Consider the following 21,526-nt stretch of genomic DNA (forward strand, 5'->3'; position numbering starts at 1 on the left):
AAAACCGGATGTTAATGCGAGGTTTAAACAGGGTCTGGCAGAAGGATCAGCCCGCAGAGCTGCTGTAAACAACCTGCTGAGCTCTATGTGAACTACATCTCCCAGCATCCCTCAGCCTCCCAGTGCTAATTTTCAGAAGAGTGGATTTGATTTATTTGTGATCACAAAATCTAAATCTCGCTTATTTAATAAGCCCAGGGATGGGATGTGATGTTAGAATAAAATAAGAATAAAAAACAGGTGCACGATGATGAAGAGTGGCCCCGCCTCTCCTCCTCCTCCTCCTCCTCCTGCCGTAAATGTTATTTATGAATGCCTGCCGCTCACGGGCGTGTGCGCGTCACTCTTTATTATTATTATGTTTTAATCATCGCAGCTCACTGGACTCTGATTCCAGCCCATGCTTGCTCTCGTTCTGGATCCGACACAGCCCGCAGTGAGCGCTCTGATCCGGCTTTAATTCATTGTGGAGGCTCGGTGCTGACAGCGGCAGCGGCAGGCGGAACGGCGCGGTGCGTCCTGCGCTTTAATAACACTGGGTCAATACACCGCGCTCCGCCGCATCACCGGGGCCACCTCACAGGAGCTGTCCGAGGAGGTAAGCACCTATCCGGCTGACAGTGAGCACAAGGAGCACCATGTTGCTGGTTTTCTCTCCATGAACCCTAGCTGATCTGTTCTGATGCTTCCCGCAGCATCCCGCCGTGTTTTCCTCCTCACCGCGCCGCTCACCGCGCTCGCAGGCCGGCCAGACGGTACCATCATCCCCGGCAGTATTGTTGTGAGCGGCCGCTGATTGAGGCGTTAAAAACGGCTGGGAATAATTTAATCTTATTCAGACACGATTTCTGTGAGTTGGGGGCTGGAGGAGAGACGGCGGCGAGAAAAGCCGCTCTCATTCTCCGGGTTGTTTGTGAGATCAGCACGGCTTACGCGGCTGACGCTGCTAACGTGGCTAACTGCTAGCCGGTGTTATGGTGTAAAGAGTGACCGTGGTACCTGGTGACTTTCAGACGAACGCGAATGTCGTCGTTATAACACACGGCAGACTTAAAGGGCTCCAGCAGTTCTCACATTAAAATGTTAATTAAAGACAAATCAAATGGGTATTGGTGATGTGATGAAAACAACGCAACAAAGAAGCATTCGTTAGGACGCTGACGGTGTTTCGGTTCAAAGAGTGGCCGTGTAATCTGGTGACTTTCAGCCGATCGCGTCTGCCTCTGTTGTTTTAGATGTTCCTACGATTCCTCGTGTTACTATTGACTATTTTTTGACGTTTTAATAAAAAATAGAGAGACGTTCGTTGCCGTCATCTGCATCGACAGTTATACGACAAACGCCGATATGTTCAGCTGAAAGTCACAAGCTAACACGGTCGCTCTTGAAAGCGTAACAGCGGCTAACGCTGGGCAGGTCAGTTAGCACCGTTAGCTAGCTGCTGCCCCTGGATGCAGACACACGGCCAGTGTAGCTGCCTGTTAGCCCCGCAGCCCCGCGGAGCACGGTGGCCCGAACCTGCAGGCTGTAAGGCTGAGCCGGGTGAACTCTTTTCTGTCTGCCGCTATGTTTAAAATACAAAAATGGCTGAATTTATTGTGCCGACCTTGAAAGTAATAACGAGATGACATATTATTTATAGCAGGCTAGCTGTGCAGGTGATGCTGAGCTGTTCATTGACGCGTTAATGATCTTAAATACACTTTATTTTATTTTTCTACACCGACTTTCAGTCAAAAAAGCTTCATGTCATTCATACTTTCATCTCCTCTCAGAGAGGAGAACCGTTATATCCATGTGTTAGCATCTCTCATTGAAAACAATGGGATGTGTTAGCCACATGCTAGCAGCAGCTGAGATGCCCAGCGGCCTCAGCGAGTCTGGCCTCCCTGCCAGGGACAGCCTGTCATCTGCAAACACTGAGAGCCATTATCAACAGATCCAGCACGGATTTAACCCGGGTGAAACATTAAGCTCGGATTTTACCCGGGTTAGCACCAGACACATCCATGAGCGATGGATCTGTAACGTGTGTGGCCCCTGACCTCATGTTTCTGGGGCCCAAAGTGTCCCTGAGATACAGATTACAGAGAGGGGATGACATGGTGTTAACATACTGACATGTTCACCGAGTTTACACCTGCTTTTAAAGGGATCTGAATTGGTACAACACCAGAATTTAAGCTTAAATAAGATTCTATTAAAAAAAAAACATAACTTTGACTGTCATTTGATCATAAAGCAACAAAAATAGAAGTCCTAGACTCCCAACATGAAATAATTTATTATTTTTAATCACCAAAATGGCAAGCAAACTCCTGCATATTATCTTAATTGCTCAAATGCTTTGGCATTGTTCTATAAGGCAACCTCTTTCAAAGTTAAGTATGCTGTGGGGCTGCATGAAACCTGAAAACCATCAGGGATCAACAAAAAACCTCCAAACAACCATAACATAGGTTTGTAAATGTTAATTTTAAGTAGTATATTTTAATGACAAACGTAAGATTTCAATGTGAATGCTCAGTTTACAGAAACATAAATGTTATACGTCAAAGATTTTCCTAAAGTACATTTAACAAGTAACTTTATTTTTGTTTTGGTCAGGTATCTGTAAAAAATGACAGCAAATAAGAGCCACTATGAAAAAAAAATTTGTTAGGAGAAAAAAAAAAAAAAAAAAAAAAAATATATATATATATATATATATATATGTATATATGTAATTGTGAAAGAAAACTTCAAATAAGAAATTTTTTTATTTATTAGAAAAAAAAATCTAAGATTTTAAGTGTGAAAAGTCAGAATTACTCAGAAAAAGCTAAAAACTTTTTGATATCAGAAAGACATTCATTTATGAGTAAAAACGTCAAAACCTTGAAATTTTCATGTGTAAAAAGTCATAAATCTATAAGAGAATAATCAAAATATATGGATTAAAAAAGCTGTTATTTTATGGGACAAAACCTCAAATTTTTGAGTTGAAAAAAAAATCCAAATTTTTGAGTTTGATCAGCTTGATTAAAAAAAATCAGAACTCAGAAGCCACGAATTAAACAAGACAAAATGTTTTTTTTTTCCATTTTTGAAATTTCTAGATTTACAAGATGAAACCTAAACATTTTCCAGTTTGCTTGACGATAAATGGATTCTTTTATGTTGTAGATCCTTCAGCGTCGCCTTTAAACACCGTCACAGCAAAGTTGCATACATGGTAACCATCCCCTCAGAATCTTTTTATTCAGACGTGAAGCTCTGTGTCTGTGTATTTAGCAGTTCTGTTGATTAGTTGACATCCAAATCTTTACATTTTAACACAGCAAATTCAAATTCTACATTGTGTGTCAGAAATGTGCATAGTGACTGCCCTCTACCGGCTGAAACTGTCCTCTGAAACTGAATCACTTCAATGATTTTCTATTGGCTGATCTAGTGCAACGACGTGTGGCGCCATCTGTGGTCACCACAGAACTCAAACAGTTTTTGCCCACTGTTTTGACTGTTAACTTCAGGATTTGTGGCTCTACCAATCAAAGACATTGCTGTGACTGGGGAGTGGGGGGGCCTCATGTCAGAGTCTGCTTAGGGCCTCACTTTGGGCAGGGGCGGCCCTGGTCGGTAATGCAGTGCTGTTGTCCAGAATAAATGAACCATGTGTTTCTTAAAAGCTGGTCAATTATATATATATATATATATATATATATATATATATATATATATATATATATTAGTGCTGTCAAATGATTAAAATTTTTAATCAGATTAATCACAGGGTTGCTGTAGATTAATTTTGATTAATCATGATTAAAAATCATTCATTTTTAATCTATATTAATCGTGTTTCATTTTGCATAAGCAAGCACACTCAAGAAAGAAGGCAATATATATGCCAGGGGTATTCAATTACAAATTCAACTGGGCCAAATTTTTAAATCGAGAAATGTAGCCGAGCCAAACATGGTTGGCAGCAGCTGGTAACGTCAAAATTCGAAACAATACAGATCAATTTGATGAAAAATATTCACGTGCTAGCAGAATCCCCAGCGAACGTTTATGTGGTTAATGTGGTATGTTAAGCTGGAAGTGCTTCGGTGAAAAGAAAACTCTTCCTGCAGAATGTGCAGAATACTTTGTTGGTCGACCGTTCCGTCTTGTTTTTCTTGTACTCAAATTTCCCATCCAGAGGGCCAGCGTGCTGTTTAGCGTCTTCCATATCGAGTTGGTCGGTCACTACCAGATCAATGGCCCATTTGTGCATGCTCGATGGTAACCCTACTTGGACAAACTGCCCAAAATGCATTGCCAGAGACGTTTCAGGGATTTTGAGTCATTCTGCCCATTCTGGGTTAATTGCGTTAAAATTTTTAAGCAGATTAATCATGATGATGGATTATTCCACATTAATGTGTCAATTTTGACAGCCCTTATATATATATATATATATATATATATATATATATATATATATATATATATATATATATACACACACACACACACACACACACACGTTCATTTGTCTTCTACATCAGTGGTTCTCAACTGGTCAGCATCAGGACCCACCCTGACCTCTTCAAGAGAAATCACAACCCAAATTTTTGAAAATATTTTACCACTCAATGAAAAATGTTGCAGTTTGGAACCTAAATGAAAACAAAACACATATGAAACAAAGAGATAGGACCAAAGTCATGCTTAAAGTGCATATCATTACAAAAGCACATGCATGCATACATCTTATTTTTTTACCCCATTTTCCAGAGACGGTATGGACATTTGGTAATTTCCTTCTTATCTTGGGGAAACCAACTGTATTATCCAAAGAAAATGAAACAAGTAGAAATCTCATTACCATTTTTGAACTATACTCGTCATCATAAGAAGGCCTGTATGAATTTACTGCATATCCATTTAGGGCTTCTGACGTTTTGCCACATTTTTTTCTAGCACACATTTGTGACCGTTTAGAGGGTCAGAGCTTTGTGGCCCACTTTTGGATCCTGACCCACCCGTTGAGCCGTCTTTAAATTCACTTCTAGTTGTTGCACTGGATTGAAAACTGAAGATTAGCCAATCACAGAAGTTGCTTTAAAATTCTAGGACTGTTGGTAATGTGGTGCTGTTAAACTCAATAGTGAATAAACCCTGTGTTTCCATAAGAAGTGGATAATAAACTGCACAAACATTAGTGTTATATCTGATTACATCTGTGAAATACCTACAGGAAGTTGGCATCACTCTCATATGGAACATTGGAATGTAATATCATACATTTTAGGTTTAATGATAGTCCTCAGAGGATCTAGATCCTCCCCTAGATCAGATACTCTGCCACCATTGTTGTTGACAAAGCTGGTTCCATGAGTCCCGCCCCTTTTTGATTTTACTCAGCCATGAGGGAGAAGTGACAGTGACTACGAATTCAAACACTCACCTGCTTTCCCTTTCTTTTCAGGTGTGTTGCCAAGGGCAACGCCTGAGTGATGATGTCCTTGTGAGAGTGGGCGGGGCTACCAAGCCCTGAGGCGGTAAGGAGGAGGAGTCACAGCCCCTGGCCCCTCCCCCTCCCTTCCTGAGACTGACCAGACGGAAAGAGACGAACACAGGCGTGGCTCTCCCCTCCCTTCTCCTCCTCTTTCTCCTCCCCTCTCCTTCCCATTCTCCAGCCCTGCCTCTCCTCCTCCTCTCCCCCTCTCTTCCCCTCCTCCCTCACCCGTCTCCCCCCTGGTCTCCTGCCACCATGCTGTGGTCACGCTGCTGTTGGAGAGCCTGAGGAAGCAGACTCTGGAAGGCGACCCTGCTCAGCCGGGGGACTGTTACCTGGTGAGACTCACCTGTTTGTTTTTATTCACTGATCCAATGCCGTGGTCAGATGCTGCCATTTTCTGTCTATAACCATGGTTGCTGTGTCAGATTAGACAGAGACAGGAAGTAGTGCTGTGATTTTGACCGACATGACGATGAGACTGTAAACAAACATTCTGTATTAACTGGACTGTACTGTAATAGTCTATCCAACAGGTATATGCGCCTGATGCTGTTTCTCATCTGTTACAGCACATTTTAAAGGCAGAGATGCTGTTGTTGGAGCTCCACAAATGTTGCTTCTGTCTCACAGTACTAGTCTACATATAGGCAGTATAAAGCGTCCACAAGCTACAAAACGCCAGTATGTTCTGTTAGGTGACGTAAAATATCCCACCATTTCAGCTGTACAATTCTGAGACCAAAGTTAGGAATCTAAGAATAAAGTCAGACTTCTGAGATCAAAGTCAGACTTCTGAGATTTAAGTCAGACCTCTGAGATCAAAGTCAGACTTCTGAGATTATAGTCACACCTTTGAGATTATAGCCAGACCTCTGTGATCAAAGTTAGAAATATGAGATTATAGTCACACTTCTGAGATTTAAGTCAGACTTCTGACATTAAAGTCAGACTTCTAAGATTAAAGTCTGACTTCTGAGATCAAATTCAGACTTCTGACATTAAAGTCAGACTTCTAAGATTAAAGTCAGACCTCTGAGATTTAAGTCACACTTCTGAGATTATAGTCAGACCTATGTGATCAAAGTTAGAAATATGAGATTAAAGTCAGACTTCTGAGATTATAGTCACACTTCTGAGATTATAGCCAGATCTCTGAGATCAAAGTCAGACTTCTGACATTAAAGTCAGACTTCTAAGATTAAAGTCAGACCTCTGAGATTTAAGTCACACTTCTGAGATTATAGTCAGACCTATGTGATCAAAGTTAGAAATATGAGATTAAAGTCAGACTTCTGAGATTTAAGTCAGACTTCTGAGATTATAGTCACACTTTTGAGATTATAGCCAGACCTCTGTGATCAAAGTTAGAAATATGAGATTATAGTCACACTTCTGAGATTATAGTCAGACTTCTGATGTTAATCAGACTTCTGACATTAAAGTCAGACTTCTAAGATTAAAGTCAGACCTCTGAGATTTAAGTCACACTTCTGAGATTATAGTCACACCTCTGAGATTATAGCCAGACCTCTGAGATCAAAGTTAGAAATATGAGATTAAAGTCAGACTTCCGAGATTATAGCTGGACCTCTGAGATCAAAATCAGACTTCTGAGATTATAGTCACACTTCTGAGATTATAGTTAGACCCCTGAGATCAAAGTCAGACTTCTGAGATTTAAGTCAGACCTCTGGGATCAAAGTCAGACTTCTGAGATTATAGTCACACTTCTTAGATTATAGTTAGACCCCTGAGATCAAAGTCAGACTTCTGAGATTTAAGTCAGACCTCTGGGATCAAAGTCAGACTTCTGAGATTATAGTCACACTTCTGAGATTATAGTCAGACCTCTGAGATCAAAGTCAGACTTCTGAGATTTAAGTCAGACCTCTGGGATCAAAGTCAGACTTCTGAGATTATAGTCACACTTCTTAGATTATAGTTAGACCCCTGAGATCAAAGTCAGATCTCTGAGATCACAGTCAGACTTCTGAGATCAAAGTTAGAAATCTAAGATTAAAGTCAGACTTCTGAGATTTAAGTCAGACTTCTGATGTTAATCAGACTTCTGACATTAAAGTCAGACTTCTAAGATTAAAGTCAGACCTCTGTGATTTAAGTCACACTTCTGAGATTATAGTCACACCTCTGAGATTATAGCCAGACCTCTGAGATCAAAGTCAGACTTCTGAGATTTAAGTCAGACCTCTGAGATCAAAGTCAGACTTCTGAGATTATAGTCACACTTCTGAGATTATTGTCAGACCTCTGAGATCAAAGTTAGAATTATGAGATTATAGTCACACTTCTGAGATTATAGCCAGACTTCTGAGATCAACGTCAGACTTCTGAGATTTAAGTCAGACCTCTGAGATCAAAGTCAGACCTCTGAGATCAAAGTCAGACTTCTGAGATTATAGTCACACTTCTTAGATTATAGTTAGACCCCTGAGATCAAAGTCAGATCTCTGAGATCAAAGTCAGACTTCTGAGATCAAAGTTAGAAATCTAAGATTAAAGTCAGACTTCTGAGATTAAAGTCGGATTGTTAAGAATGAGCTCATAATTCTCTGATTTTTCTTAAAAAGTTGATAAAAATAGACACAAAAAATCAGTGGTCCTGATTATCTTTCGCTAACTCCAGAAACTTAAGCAGTTGTTCCATGTCATTGGTCTAGATTTCTCTTCTACCTTCTGGTTCTCTTTCCTATAATGTACTGCTTTTGATAAAATAAGAAATGTTCTACATGTATTTCAGTCCCTGCTGGACCCGAAAACCCTCGCAGAGTGCTGGCCCCCAGATGGCTTGATGCCTGGTGAGACATTGAACTCCTTTTATACAGTTTTAAGGGCCAGTGTTCATAGGTATGGGGGGATACTTTGTGTGACATCACTTCCTTTGGGGGGATTAAGTTTGAATTTTTCTGATGATCTGTCCATGAACTCCCCTCTAAAATGTCTGTTTTGTTTTTGTGGTCAGAGAGCAGTTACTGGCAGCTCTGCCCTCCCTCTAAGTCTGGCCTGCAGGGGGGGTTGCTGAGCTCTAGTTTCCCACCCGGGCCTCTCCCCCTGGTGCCGCCAGATGCTCACCTGCAGGAGGGGGTCGACCCCCTGGACGGCCCATCTCAGCAGCACCGGCCCCTGGCCCCCAGCACGTCGGCGTCCGAGCTGTCCCTCCCCGGAGCCCCTGTGGCCCCTCCTGGGCCTGGGCCCCCTCCCCCTCCCCCTCCTCCCCCTAAACGTCACTGCCGCTCCCTGTCGGTACCAGAGGATCTGTCCCGCTGCCGCTACACCTGGAGGCCCAGCGCTTCACGGGTCTGGACACCTGTCAGCCGCCAGCAGTGCCATGGGGGGGCAGGGGGCGGGGCTACAGGTGGAGGCGTGGGGGCTGCAGGAGCAGGTATAGGGGTGGGTGTGGCAGGGGGAGGGGCCTGTCCTCTCCGTGCTCCCAGCTCGTCTCTGAACTCTTCACTGCACTCTTCGTCTAGCCCCACCTTCTTCAGCCTGGCGCTGTCTCCGGACTCCCCTCTACCCTGGAGCTTTCCATGGGACCCCAGCGAGGCAGCGGCAGGGGGAGGAGCCTGCTGCTGCTTCTTCCCCTCCCCCTCATCCTGCTCCTCCTCTCCCTCCCCCCTCCACCCTCCTCCGCCCCCTCAGCGCCGTTTCTCGCTCTCCCCTGTGCTAATCAGAGACTCAGCAGCCTCTACCTTTCTCCCCCCTCATCCGGTGCCGTGTCAGGCAGTGGCCCCGCCTCCTCCAGGCTGTGCTACCATGGCTGGAGCGGCTAGGGGGGGCCCGGTACCCGCCTCGCCCTCCTCTGCTTGCAGCACGCCGTCGTCTCTGCGCCGGAGTCTGCCGCCGCAGCTGCCACGCTGCCACTCGCAGCCCTGCGACCTGCTGCTGCTTAAACCGGGTCTGAAGAGACGACGTGACCCCGACAGACCCTGCGCCCGGCCAGTCCTGGACTTCACCAAGATGACCCAGGTACTAAAGCAACCACACAAATATGAAACCCCCGTTCCCCACCAGATTCATCTACTTTTCCAAAAATTGCCATCTATGGTCAACTTTTTGACAAAGATGGAGGAGAAAAGGCCCTAACATCCCCAGCTCCACCAACATTCCATCCTCGGCCTAGAATGATGTCATCCTTTAAAGCTTATAAGGCATGCAATACGTGCCTGAAATAAATAATATCCCATAAAGGGCTCTCAACTGGTGGATCTGGACCAAAAAGTCAGTCGCAAAGCCCTTTTCAGTTGAAAATACACCAAATTGTCTATGAGGCTCTATAAAACATGCATGTTTTATCCTGTTAAATTGTTTTGTTACACCCTTTGAACTGGCTTAAGCCCAAACTCTACTGTGTTTTATTGAGTACATCTGATTGACCCAAAAATTGAGTTGCCATTTTCTTTGAGGAGTTGATGGTGGGTCCGTGACACAGCCAGTTGAAAACCTCTACTATAAAGCATATAAAACATTCCATCCTTCCCATGTGTAGGTGATGCCATCTTTTAAAGCTAATTAAACATTCCATCCTTGCCTTGAGGGATGATATTGTCTTTTCAAGTTTATAAAACATACCATCGTTGTCTCTGAAGAAGATATAATTCTTTAAAGGTTATAAAATATTTCGTCCTTTCCTATAATGATGTCATCCTTTAAAGCTTATAAAACATTCTACCCCCCCATGTAAACAGGTTGTAATCTTTCAATGCTAAAAAACATTCCATCCTTGCCTGTGAATGTAAAGTCACCCCTTAAAGCTTTTAAAACATTCAGTCATTGCTTCTGAAGATGATGCTGTCATTCAAGCTTATTAATTATTCCATTCTTGCCTTTAAGGTCAATGTCATCTTTTGAAGGTTTTTAAGCATTCCATTCCTTGTAAAGATGATGTCATCCTTTAAAAATTATCAAACATTCCATTCTTGCCTTTAAGGTTGATGTCATCTTTTGAAGGTTTTTAAACATTCCATTCCTTGTAAAGATGATGTCATCGTTCAATGCTAAAAAACATTCCATCCTTGCATGTGAACATGAAGTCACCCCTTAAAGCTTTTAAAACATTCCATCATTGCTTCTGAAGATGATGCTGTCATTCAAGCTTATTAATTATTTCATTCTTGCCTTTAAGGTCAATGTCATCTTTTGAAGGTTTTTAAGCATTCCATTCCTTGTAAAGATGATGTCATCCTTTAAAGCTTATCAAACATTCCATTCTTGCCTTTGAGGTTGATGTCATCTTTTGAAGGTTTTTAAGCATTCCATTCCTTGTAAAGATGATGTCATCCTTTAAAGCTTATCAAACATTCCATTCTTGCCTTTAAGGTCAATGTCATCTTTTGAAGGTTTTTAAGCATTCCATTCCTTGTAAAGATGATGTCATCCTTTAAAGCTTATCAAACATTCCATTCTTGCCTTTAAGGTTGATGTCATCTTTTGAAGGTTTTTAAGCATTCCATTCCTTGTAAAGATGATGTCATCCTTTAAAGCTTATCAAACATTCCATTCTTGCCTTTAAGGTCAATGTCATCTTTTGAAGGTTTTTAAGCATTCCATTCCTTGTAAAGATGATGTCATCCTTTAAAGCTTATCAAACATTCCATTCTTGCCTTTAAGGTTGATGTCATCTTTGTAAGGTTTTTAAGCATTCCATTCCTTGTAAAGATGATGTCATCCTTTAAAGCTTATCAAACATTCTATCCTGGCCTTTGAGGATGATGTGTTTTTTAAATCTTAACTTCCTGTCGTCCTGCAGACACGCAGCATCGACCCTCAGTGTCTGGAGCGTGGCGGCGGCAGGCTGGCCTGCGGCGGCGATGTCTGCATGGGCATGGAGTCCTTCATGGGAGACTTTCGGGGCTCCTGCTCGCCGGCCGAGTGCCTGGGCAGGTCCAGCATCGGGCCGCTGAGCGAGAGTGACGAGGAATGCCGCGAGGACGACGAGGACGATGGGGAGGAGGAGGCAGATGAGCGCGAGGCAGCACAGCAGGCCGTGTTTGAGAGGGATTGTACAGAACTGGACCTGAACTTAATCGAAGAAAACTGACACATTTGTAAATGGAAGGCTGTTCTCTGTTTACGTTGGAGAAGTTAGTTTTATTTTGAAATTATCTGCCCCTCCCCCTCCTCTTTCTGGACCATCTCTACACTCCTCTCCCCCAATCAGCAGCGCTCTCAGGAACAACACCTTCTCTCATTGGATGAGCTGGTAACGAGGCTGATTGATGACGACGGTGATGATGTGACTGGCTGTAGCGACGACTCGATGCTGTAGGAGCGAGTCAGCTCACCTGAGATCAGAGGAACCTGCACGCTACGAGTCCTTCCCCGAGTCAATTTCAAAATCTGCTTCATACGATTGCTTGCCAGTAGTGACTGGTGAAAGACGAGTCAACACAGAAAAAACACTCTAGGTTAAAATAATCTTGGTTAAAAAAGTACCGGACTAAATGATATGACATAATAGTCATGTTTGAATTAACAGAAGAGTGTTAAAGGCCCCTGAAAAAACAAACATTTAGATCCAACTGAGGTGGACATCAGAATTCTGGTTTTATCTCAGAATTCCATATTTGATTTCAGAATTCTGACTTGTATCTCAGAATTCCTACATTATTCTTGGAATTCTGACTATAATCTCAGTAAGACTTTACTCTCAGAGTTCCAACTGTAATCTCAGAATTCTGGCTTTAATCTCAGAATTATGAGTTAAATCTCTGAATTGTGACTGTTAAGGCCAGGATTGTCGACTTTGATCTCAAAATTCCATCTTTTATCTTGAAATTTTGGTTTTAATCTAAGAATTCCAAACTTTATCTCGGAATTCCGACTTTAAGCCAAGAATCCTGATTTATCTCTAATTTAATCTCTAATTTGTGTCTTTAATCTCAGAATTCTGACTTCAAGAACACTGACTGTAATCCCAGAATTTTGATTTCAATCTAAGAATTCTGACTGTAATCTCAGAATAATAAATTGATCTCAGAATTCTGTCCTAATAAGAATTCCCATTGTAATCTCAGAATTCCAACTGTAATCCTAGAACTCTGTTATCTCAAAATTCCGACTTTAATCATTGAACTCTGACTGTAATCTCAGAATTCCGACTTTAATCATTGAACTCTGACTGTAATCTCAGAATTATAAATTGATCTCAGAATTCTGTCCTAATAAGAATTCCCATTGTAATCTCAGAATTCCAACTGTAATCCTAGAACTCTGTTATCTCAGAATTCCGACTGTAATCATAGAACTCTGACTGTAATCTCAAAATTCCAACTTTAATCATTGAACTCTGACTGTAATCTCAGAATTCCGACTTTAATCATTGAACTCTGACTGTAATCTCAGAATTATAAATTGATCTCAGAATTCTGTCCCCATAAGAATTTCCACTGTAATCTCAGAATTCCAACTGTAATCATAGAACTCTGTTATCTCAGAATTCCGACTGTAATCATTGAACTCTGACTGTAATCTCAGAACTCCAGACTGTAATCTCAGAATTTTGACTTTTTTGGTTCAGTTAGTTGTTTCAGGGTAAATATTCTAGAGATGGTAGCTTTAAGTGCCCTGCTGCTGTGTTTTTCGATGATATCTGACGCTCGCCTGTCAGGACACGTTGTTAAATTTAGGCCAACCTGTCAGCGCTCTATGACTCGGACCGTGCAGGTGCTCCTTGACCTCCAGGTGAGTTTACACAGCTAATGAGTCGGAAAAGCTCGAGTCTGACGAGGCTGACGCTTCACCACAGCGATGACCTGAAACCCCCTATATGTACCAGAGCTCTGATTTCAGTTTCACCAAAAACATGTTTATCTGATCTTCTGTGTAAAACAGTTCTAATAAAACTGCTCCAGATCAAGGAGGTTCAGGGTAAGAAAAGGATCAGACTCGACATTTTTCCACTGAACCTTTAGCTTTGAGGCTTCAGCTGTACTGATGGAGTCTGACAGAGTTAGATCACTGGGGCCCAGTTTGGCTTGGATAGTGGAGTTGGAGCCTGTTTACTGAGGCTGAGCTGGAACACACCGGTCCTGATCCTGATCCTGGTTCTGTTTGTTCATGTCTGCCCCTACTCGCTCTCCGCATATTTCCTGTCTCTATAGCTTGTGTCTGTAGCGATGAAGTGCTATAAAGTGGGGAGCTGAATTAGCAGTATTAATTCTGGGGTTCCTGTGGGAACACAGCTGGGGCCCTTTACAGTTTGCTTATTCTACACCACAGCAAAAATGAGATGCCAAATACTGGGAAACTGGCAAACTTTCCAGTTAATCTCGCACTCCCCTACTACAAAGTCATCATTTCTCTGACACTGCAGAAGCCACAGGAAATTCTGTACAGTTAATTTATTAACATTGCAGCGTGTTCTACCAAGTAAGCAGGACCGTTTCTTACTGTCAGTTTGTTATCATTCCTTTTAGATTTTAAATATTTAGCTCTCAACACTGAAACGTTTGACTGCAGATATACAGTAGGGATTTATTCAGAGTCTGGTACACAAACATCTGTGTAACATACCACAGTCATGTGACTGCTACTTTGATGATTCAGGTTCACTGCTGTGCTGTGGCGTCATCCTGTCAGACAGCGCCGAGGGCCGGCGGTCACTGATGCTGTCATTCACCTGAGTGTCCACACATTCCTGTCACACTCCTGCTCCTTCACTCCACTGTGTGTGTGCTTGTGTTTACAATGAGAAACATCTGCACCTTTTGACCACCACAGAAGAAGAAGAGGTGGTACAGCGAGCTCTAGGCAGTGTCCTCACCACCAGAAATATCATATTAATTTATTAACGCTGCAAGCATTGGTGACACCATGAGGTTGGTTTAACAGATTCCCCTTATATTATCCTGACAGCCCTCATGTGATGAAGTGCTTTAGAATGGTAAGATACAGAGGGAATATGTGTTCTGGGGTCCCTTCACAGTTTTAGTACTCAGATGTTTGGGCCTGCTGCTGGTTTGACATCACACAACAAATATAGAAGTTCAAGACACTGAATACTGGGCAGCTGGCAAACTCCCGTGTGCAGTCTAAACTCTGTAAATATGTGATCAATCTCTGGGAAAGAGCCTGGGTTTTCCTGCTGGTCCCTGGTTCCCTATTCCTCTCCTGCTGACATGCACAAGGAGCAAGGAAAGAGGCAGGTGAGAAGGCATCAGGAGCGTCTGAGAGGAAGACTGTCTTTCCTCTCTCACAGACCATTTAGCCTGTTTTATTAGGTAGAGATAGTGGTGCTTCATCCGTGTGTTAAACGTGCTCCAACATGTGTCGACACAGATACATAACTATGCAGCTCACTGCCGACAAAAGCGAGACAAAAGTCAATATGAGGCGCTATACTTCTCTTTCCTTGCATTCAAAACAAAGAGCTAAATGTCGTTTTGTCAAAGGGAAAACTGGATCCAGATATTAAATATTTACAGTGTATCTAGCGTGGGCTGTGAGCGTGTGATGCTGCACAATATGATGCAGTATCTCTAATTGCATGCTTGTAGGACATGGTGTAAACAGTTGCTTCTCTTTATTGCTACAAATGTGTCACATATTTAGTCTTTCAATGTTGTCAAAATTTAAGATACAATCTTTTAAAATATTAAAATTAAATGGTAAAGATTAATGCAATCAAAAAGCCCTAAAAGTTAAAAATAAACTTCCTCTGCTTAATAAGATAGGTGTGTCAAAGAAAGAATTCAAAATATACTGCACACAAATTCCTGCACGCTGTGTAAATGAAACAGAAACAGGTAATGTGTCCAATATTTTTGTTAAATTTAGACACTGGAGTTTTTCTGCGGTTTTTGTCGATTATAAACAATAAATTGCCCGTTAAAGTGTCTAGGACTTCTATTTTGTTGCTGTGGTATAAATGTTTGTTAAATAACCAGAGAATTATATCAGAGTTTAAGATTCTGGTTTCATGCACATCGATGCTGAAATTATGCTAACAGATCTGAGTGACCCTGAATTTCAGCACTCCTGTTCAGCTCCAACAGAGACAATATTTCTGGGGACTCCGTCCAGAGTAGAACTAACTTAGCGCTTACTAAAATTTAACTAAAACCAAAAACGTAAGCCTCCTGAATCTGCTCTGTGTGGTATTGGATTTTGGTTGTAGTTTTTAAATGTTGGTGGTGATTCGAAAGGCATTCTTGGTAGGGATGGAGATCATAACCTGGCTCCTCAAAGACTCAGTTCTGTATTTCTCGAAAGCAAAAACAATCACATTTTAGCTCAGCATTTTGAGCTCAGAAATGATCCATTACAGTCACATCATTTTTTTTCTTACACTTATACATCTGACATAGTTGACAAACATCTGACATTAACACACATCTGATGGAGTTGACAAACATCTGACAGAGCTGACAAACCTCTGGGATTGGGATTGAGCTATAGTGTCCCCGTAAACCACATGTCCCCGTAACATAGACATCAGATTGCTGGAATTGTCCCTGTAAACCACAATAACACATGCACACACACAGTCCTTCCCTCTCCTGGTTGTTTGGTTTCATAACACTCGACATAAGCCTTAACTGAACATATTCTATTATTCTGTAAATCAAGACGTTAAAAAGAAAAAAAAAAGGAAAACTAACAGAGAAGAAAAGGAAATGTGTACTGTAGCTGTTAAATTTTTAGTCCCTCTGTTTATTCTTTTCAGCTGTTTTTTCTTAATATTTCTAATCTGATGTCTGAGCGAGGCGAGGTGTCGGCCAGCTTGTTCAGAAATTTAAAAAAATCAAGGAAGCTGGAGGGCGGAGGGAGCTGACGTGTACAAAGTTAGCAGAGAGACTCGGACATCTCTTGTCTTTTAGAAATGTTTTTTATTGTATGTGATTAAAAAAAGAACAATGACAACATGGCAATTTGAAAAGCAGTTTGTGAATAAATTAAGTTTATTGAGAATTATTTTACAAAGAAAGCAAAGAGCTGGTGTCCTGTGGTCATTTTATATACAGAAGGGATTACCGATGTTGGAATTCTGCCGATATTTCCTGACTCATTTAAATGTTACGTCTAAAAAATTCAGAAATCTGTTTAAAGTTTAAGAAATGAGAAACAGACTTCAGCTGACAAGCATCGTCCCCTTCCAAAACTCTTTACTTGCATTTTGTCACACTTCAATGTCATCAAACTCAGTTTAATATTTGTATAAAATGTGGGGAAAATTGGCAAATAAGGCCTAAAAAGTAGTAAAAAGGGTTATTAATGACAAAACAGGCAACAATAAGCATGGAAAAAGATGGGAAAGGCTCAAAGAGGCAACAATACCTTAAAAATGATCTAAAAAGGGTCATCAGTGGCACAAATGGGTTCATAGAAGCAATGATAGGTGGAAAGAGGCAGACATGAGCAGAAAAACAGATGGAAAGCTAAGTTTTCTAATACCGGCATCTAAAGTGGTTAAAAAAAGGGAGTCGAAAGTGGCAAAAATAGGTGAAGGCCCATTCCCTGGGTTTATCAGGGGCCCTTTCTCTGTGTTTATCAGGGGCCCCTTCTCCGGGTGTATCAGGGGCTATTCTCTGGGTTTATCAGGGGCCCATTCTTTAGGTTTATCAGGGGCCATTCTCTGGGTTTATCAGGGGCCATTCTCTGGGTTTATCAGGGGCCATTCCCTGGGTTTATCAGGGGCCATTCTCTGGGTTTATCAGGGGCCATTCTCTGGGTTTATCAGGGGCCATTCCCTGGGTTTATCAGGGGCCCATTCTCTGGGTTTATCAGGGGCCATTCTCTGGGTTTATCAGGGGCCCATTCTTTAGGTTTATCAGGGGCCATTCTCTGGGTTTATCAGGGGCCATTCTCTGGGTTTATCAGGGGCCATTCTCTGGGTTTATCAGGGGCCATTCTCTGGGTTTATCAGGGGCCATTCTCTGGGTTTATCAGGGGCCATTCCCTGGGTTTATCAGGGGCCATTCTCTGGGTTTATCAGGGGCCATTCTCTGGGTTTATCAGGGGCCATTCCCTGGGTTTATCAGGGGCCATTCCCTGGGTTTATCAGGGGCCATTCTCTGGGTTTATCAGGGGCCATTCTCTGGGTTTATCAGGGCCATACCCGGGGTTTATCAGGGGCCATTCCCTGGTGATATCAGGTGCCATTCACTGGGTTTATCAGGGGCCATTCTCTGGGTTTATCAGGGGCCATTCCCTGGGTTTATCAGGGGCCATTCCCTGGGTTTATCAGGGGCCCATTCTCTGGGTTTATCAGGGGCCATTCTCTGGGTTTATCAGGGGCCCATTCCCTGGGTTTATCAGGGCCCTTTCTCTGTGTTTATCAGGGGCCCCTTCTCCGGGTGTATCAGGGGCTATTCTCTGGGTTTATCAGGGGCCCATTCTTTAGGTTTGTCAGGGGCCATTCTCTGGGTTTATCAGGGGCCATTCTCTGGGTTTATCAGGGGCCATTCCCTGGGTTTATCAGGGGCCATTCTCTGGGTTTATCAGGGGCCATTCTCTGGGTTTATCAGGGGCCATTCACTGGGTTTATCAGGGGCCATTCTCTGGGTTTATCAGGGGCCATTCTCTGGGTTTATCAGGGGCCATTCCCTGGGTTTATCAGGGGCCCATTCTCTGGGTTTATCAGGGGCCATTCTCTGGGTTTATCAGGGGCCCATTCTTTAGGTTTATCAGGGGCCATTCTCTGGGTTTATCAGGGGCCATTCTCTGGGTTTATCAGGGGCCATTCTCTGGGTTTATCAGGGGCCATTCCCTGGGTTTATCAGGGGCCATTCTCTGGGTTTATCAGGGGCCATTCTCTGGGTTTATCAGGGGCCATTCCCTGGGTTTATCAGGGGCCATTCCCTGGGTTTATCAGGGGCCCATTCTCTGGGTTTATCAGGGGCCATTCTCTGGGTTTATCAGGGGCCCATTCCCTGGGTTTATCAGGGCCCTTTCTCTGTGTTTATCAGGGCCATTCTCTGTGTTCATCAGGGGCCATTCTCTGGGTTTATCAGGGGCCCATTCTCTGGGTTTATCAGGGGCCATTCTCTAGGTTTTTCAGGCCCCAGCTTAATCTTTGGGCATGCCTGGCCAGAGGATCATAAATTGTGGTTTTAGTGGGACATTTTTTGGTCACAGACACTCTTGATAGGTAAAGTCTTCAGAGTTTATTATTGATCCTTGACATGTTCTGATATTAACCTTTTATCCGTTGAAAAAATCATAAGCTCGACAGTGTATTTTATCAGCAATAACACAGTCAGAAAAACCAGGGAATGACCTTAAAAGCCTGATTGTGCTTTCAGGGTTCCCATGACGTTGTGCATAAAAGCATTAAAGGGTTAACTCTGACAGTATTGATGACAGGAAACAGTCTGATTGATATTTTTATTGAAAAAGTGACACCAGGCTGTCTCCTTTAGGACTGACACAGTCTGACCACCATCAGACATCACTGATAAGCAGAATATAAAGAGTTAAAGTGCGAGTGCGAGCTTGTCCCCTCTGTCCTTCAGTTTTTAGCTGCACCGCTCTCTGAGGAGGAGGAGCTTCCCTCTGCCGCCTCGCTGGATGAAGTGATGGCGGGGGCCGAGGTCACATTGATGGGGACGACCCTCTCCTTTCCATCTAGGGCCAGTTTTTCCCTCGGTGCCTGGATCTGTAGACGCCCCCCTACCAACGAGCAGGTGACGGTCTCTGGGTCGACGCCGTCGGGCAGGTCGAACTCCTGCCTGAACTCCTGACAGCGGTACGAGTACGAGCCTTTGTCGTCCTCTGTCTTCTTCTCGGTGCGGCCGCTCACCCTCAGCTTCCTGCCCACCTGTTTGACCGACAGCTCCTGAGGAGAGAAGTCCTGCGTGTCCAAACTGAGGGCAAAGCTGCCTACGTCCTTCCCCAACTCCTGGAAGGTGATTGGCTTAAAACACCCCGCTGACAAGGAGGAGGACTGGTCTATCTCCTCGAAGATCTTCTGATGCAGCCGCTCCATGTACTCCATGTTCTGCCTCATCTCCTGCATGTGCCGGATCATCTCCTGCTCCAGCTGGAAGAACAGCGGCCGGGTCTCGGGCCACAGACTGCGGACCGGCCAGTGAAGGTCCAGGAAGGGGGTCATGGCAACCGGGGAGGGCTGGAAGAGGCTGGGACGCAACATCCTAACTGGAGTGTAGAGGCGGTTTGGTTTCAGATCAGCAGCTTGGCTGTTGAGTCTGTTTGTCCCTCAGCTCCTCTCAGCTGCTTTTATACTCACCCACAGCTGCCGGAAACTTCCAGCAGCATTCCTCTGAGAGTGACAGCGTGTCACAGTCTAAAAGCAGCCCGGCTGGTATTCCTGCAGCCGGCTGCCACATGCCAACAGGTCTCAGCTTTGTTCTATTTCTGCTGCCCCTCTCTGTCATGGTCTTTATTCAGCTGCTGAGCCGGTTCCTCTGACAAACATCCGTCCATCATGAGATCATCTTACTGTCATGAGTAGAGGCTCTGCACTGACGTCACTTACAGCACACAACACCTCTGTTAGGGTGAGTGGCAAGACATTCCAAAACCCAGCTGTCTGCTCGAGACAGCATTAACTTTTAACTTAACATTAACTGTTAAGAATTCAGTTTTAGTTTCTCCCACTTACTTGGGATAATTAGGACCTGTCAAGTTTGAGAAGCTCGGTCTATTTTAACAGGAATTACTTTAGACAAAAATTGATGCCAAATATTAAAACAAATTCCCCCCAAAATTCCAAAGAAACTTCCAAATTTTCAGTGCAAAATTCTTTATCATATTTTTAAATTTTGCATAAAAGTACCCCATTTTTTCAAGTATTCCTCAAATGTTTCAACTTAACTTTATTATAAAGCTGAAATTTTACTTAAAATTCCATTTAATTTCCTGAAAATTTTCCAAAAAATACTGAAGCAAATTCCCCAAAACAAATATATTCTCAAGGTACCATGAAAAACAATGGAAAATTCCCCCAAACATGCCAACAAATTCTGTGAATTCCATTAAATTCTAGCAATACCAAAGGATACCCTGCCTCCCAATTTCCATTCAATTTCACAAAATCAAAAAATAAAATTCCCAAGTTTCTGTGAGCATAACTTAAAATTGAGAAGCAAATCATTCCCTAAACAATTCAAATAAAATTCAATCAATTCAACTACATTTCCCAAATTAACACAAAAACAAACATAAAAAACGTGCAAAATTGTCATGCAAATACTCAAATTTTTCACTGTAAAATGTACAATGAAAATGTTAAAAATATATACTAAATAGTACACAAAAAATTCCATGAAAATTTTCAAGAAATAATCCCAAAATTATTCATGGAAATCCCTGAAATTTTCATTAGAATTCCCCTAGTATTTTCAAGTCAGTTACTAATACTTCAATGGCCAGTCCAGACTATTTTCTCAAAAATTCTAATAGCAGACAGTATTCCTGTGGCATGTTGTGGGAAAGCCAGAATGTAGTGTCCACTTATGCACGCAGGGTCTTAGGAGGTTAAAGTGAGGGAGAGCCGAACTAATGTCTGCTTAAATCAGGATATTTGGACTGGATGGAGATCTAGACTGTTTAACAAAGACGCAGTGGACCACTGACGTTGATATGTGGTCATTAATCCAGAGTCTGAAGATCCTGGTTCATCTGTGATGGATGTGAAACCGAATTAATGTCAAACTTCTGTTAATATGAAGTCTAGATCCACTGATTCAGCTATTATTCTACTTCTTTTTACTTTACCTAATCTGTCTAAATACTACTCTGAGGTCTGTTAAATCTGTTTGAGTCTGGGGTATTTTTATTTCTACAAATTCACACAATACACCACTTTTATATTACAACCCTTATTTCAAAAAAGTTGGAACTCTGTGTAAGATGTAAATAAAAACAATGTCAAATCTCATAAACCCATATTTGATTCTCAACAGGATGGAAACAACACATCAGTTGTTAAACTGAGACATTTTACCATTTCATGAAAAATATTTGCTCACTTTGATTCTGATGGCAGCAACACATCTCAAAAAAGTAGGGACAGGGAAATAAAAGGCTGGAAAAGTAAGCCGCAGTAGTGAAAACAGCTGG

General features: G+C 42.6%; 2 protein-coding genes across 2 annotated transcripts; one reads left to right on the top strand and one right to left on the bottom strand.

Moving 5' to 3' along the window:
• The first annotated feature begins 326 nt into the window (after positions 1-326).
• Positions 327-16,366, top strand: fam53c (family with sequence similarity 53 member C). The gene is made up of 5 exons (XM_041802170.1): positions 327-598; positions 5,456-5,823; positions 8,247-8,304; positions 8,469-9,472; positions 11,253-16,366. Exons 3-5 carry the CDS (start codon positions 8,298-8,300, stop codon positions 11,541-11,543), a joined length of 1,302 nt encoding a protein of 433 aa, XP_041658104.1. The 5' UTR covers positions 327-598; positions 5,456-5,823; positions 8,247-8,297; the 3' UTR covers positions 11,544-16,366.
• A 2,530-nt stretch (positions 16,367-18,896) lies between these two features.
• LOC121519106 (heat shock protein, alpha-crystallin-related, b11) lies at positions 18,897-19,650 on the bottom strand. The gene has a single exon (XM_041801898.1). The coding sequence runs from the start codon at positions 19,593-19,595 to the stop codon at positions 18,954-18,956; it is 642 nt and encodes a 213-aa protein (XP_041657832.1). The 5' UTR covers positions 19,596-19,650; the 3' UTR covers positions 18,897-18,953.
• Positions 19,651-21,526: the final 1,876 nt, after the last annotated feature.

This window comes from Cheilinus undulatus, linkage group 12 (assembly GCF_018320785.1).
Source record: "Cheilinus undulatus linkage group 12, ASM1832078v1, whole genome shotgun sequence".
Classification (NCBI taxonomy): domain Eukaryota; kingdom Metazoa; phylum Chordata; class Actinopteri; order Labriformes; family Labridae; genus Cheilinus; species Cheilinus undulatus.

What these genes read in the sequence shown, in the direction of transcription:
- fam53c (XM_041802170.1), top strand. An exon ending in ACTTCACCAAGATGACCCAG is followed by an intron (nt 9,473 to 11,252) that starts GTACTAAAGCAA and finishes GTCGTCCTGCAG; the next exon opens with ACACGCAGCATCGACCCTCA.
- LOC121519106 (XM_041801898.1), bottom strand. Translation starts at nt 19,595, where the DNA reads ATGTTGCGTCCCAGCCTCTTCCAGCCCTCCCCGGTTGCCATGACCCCC.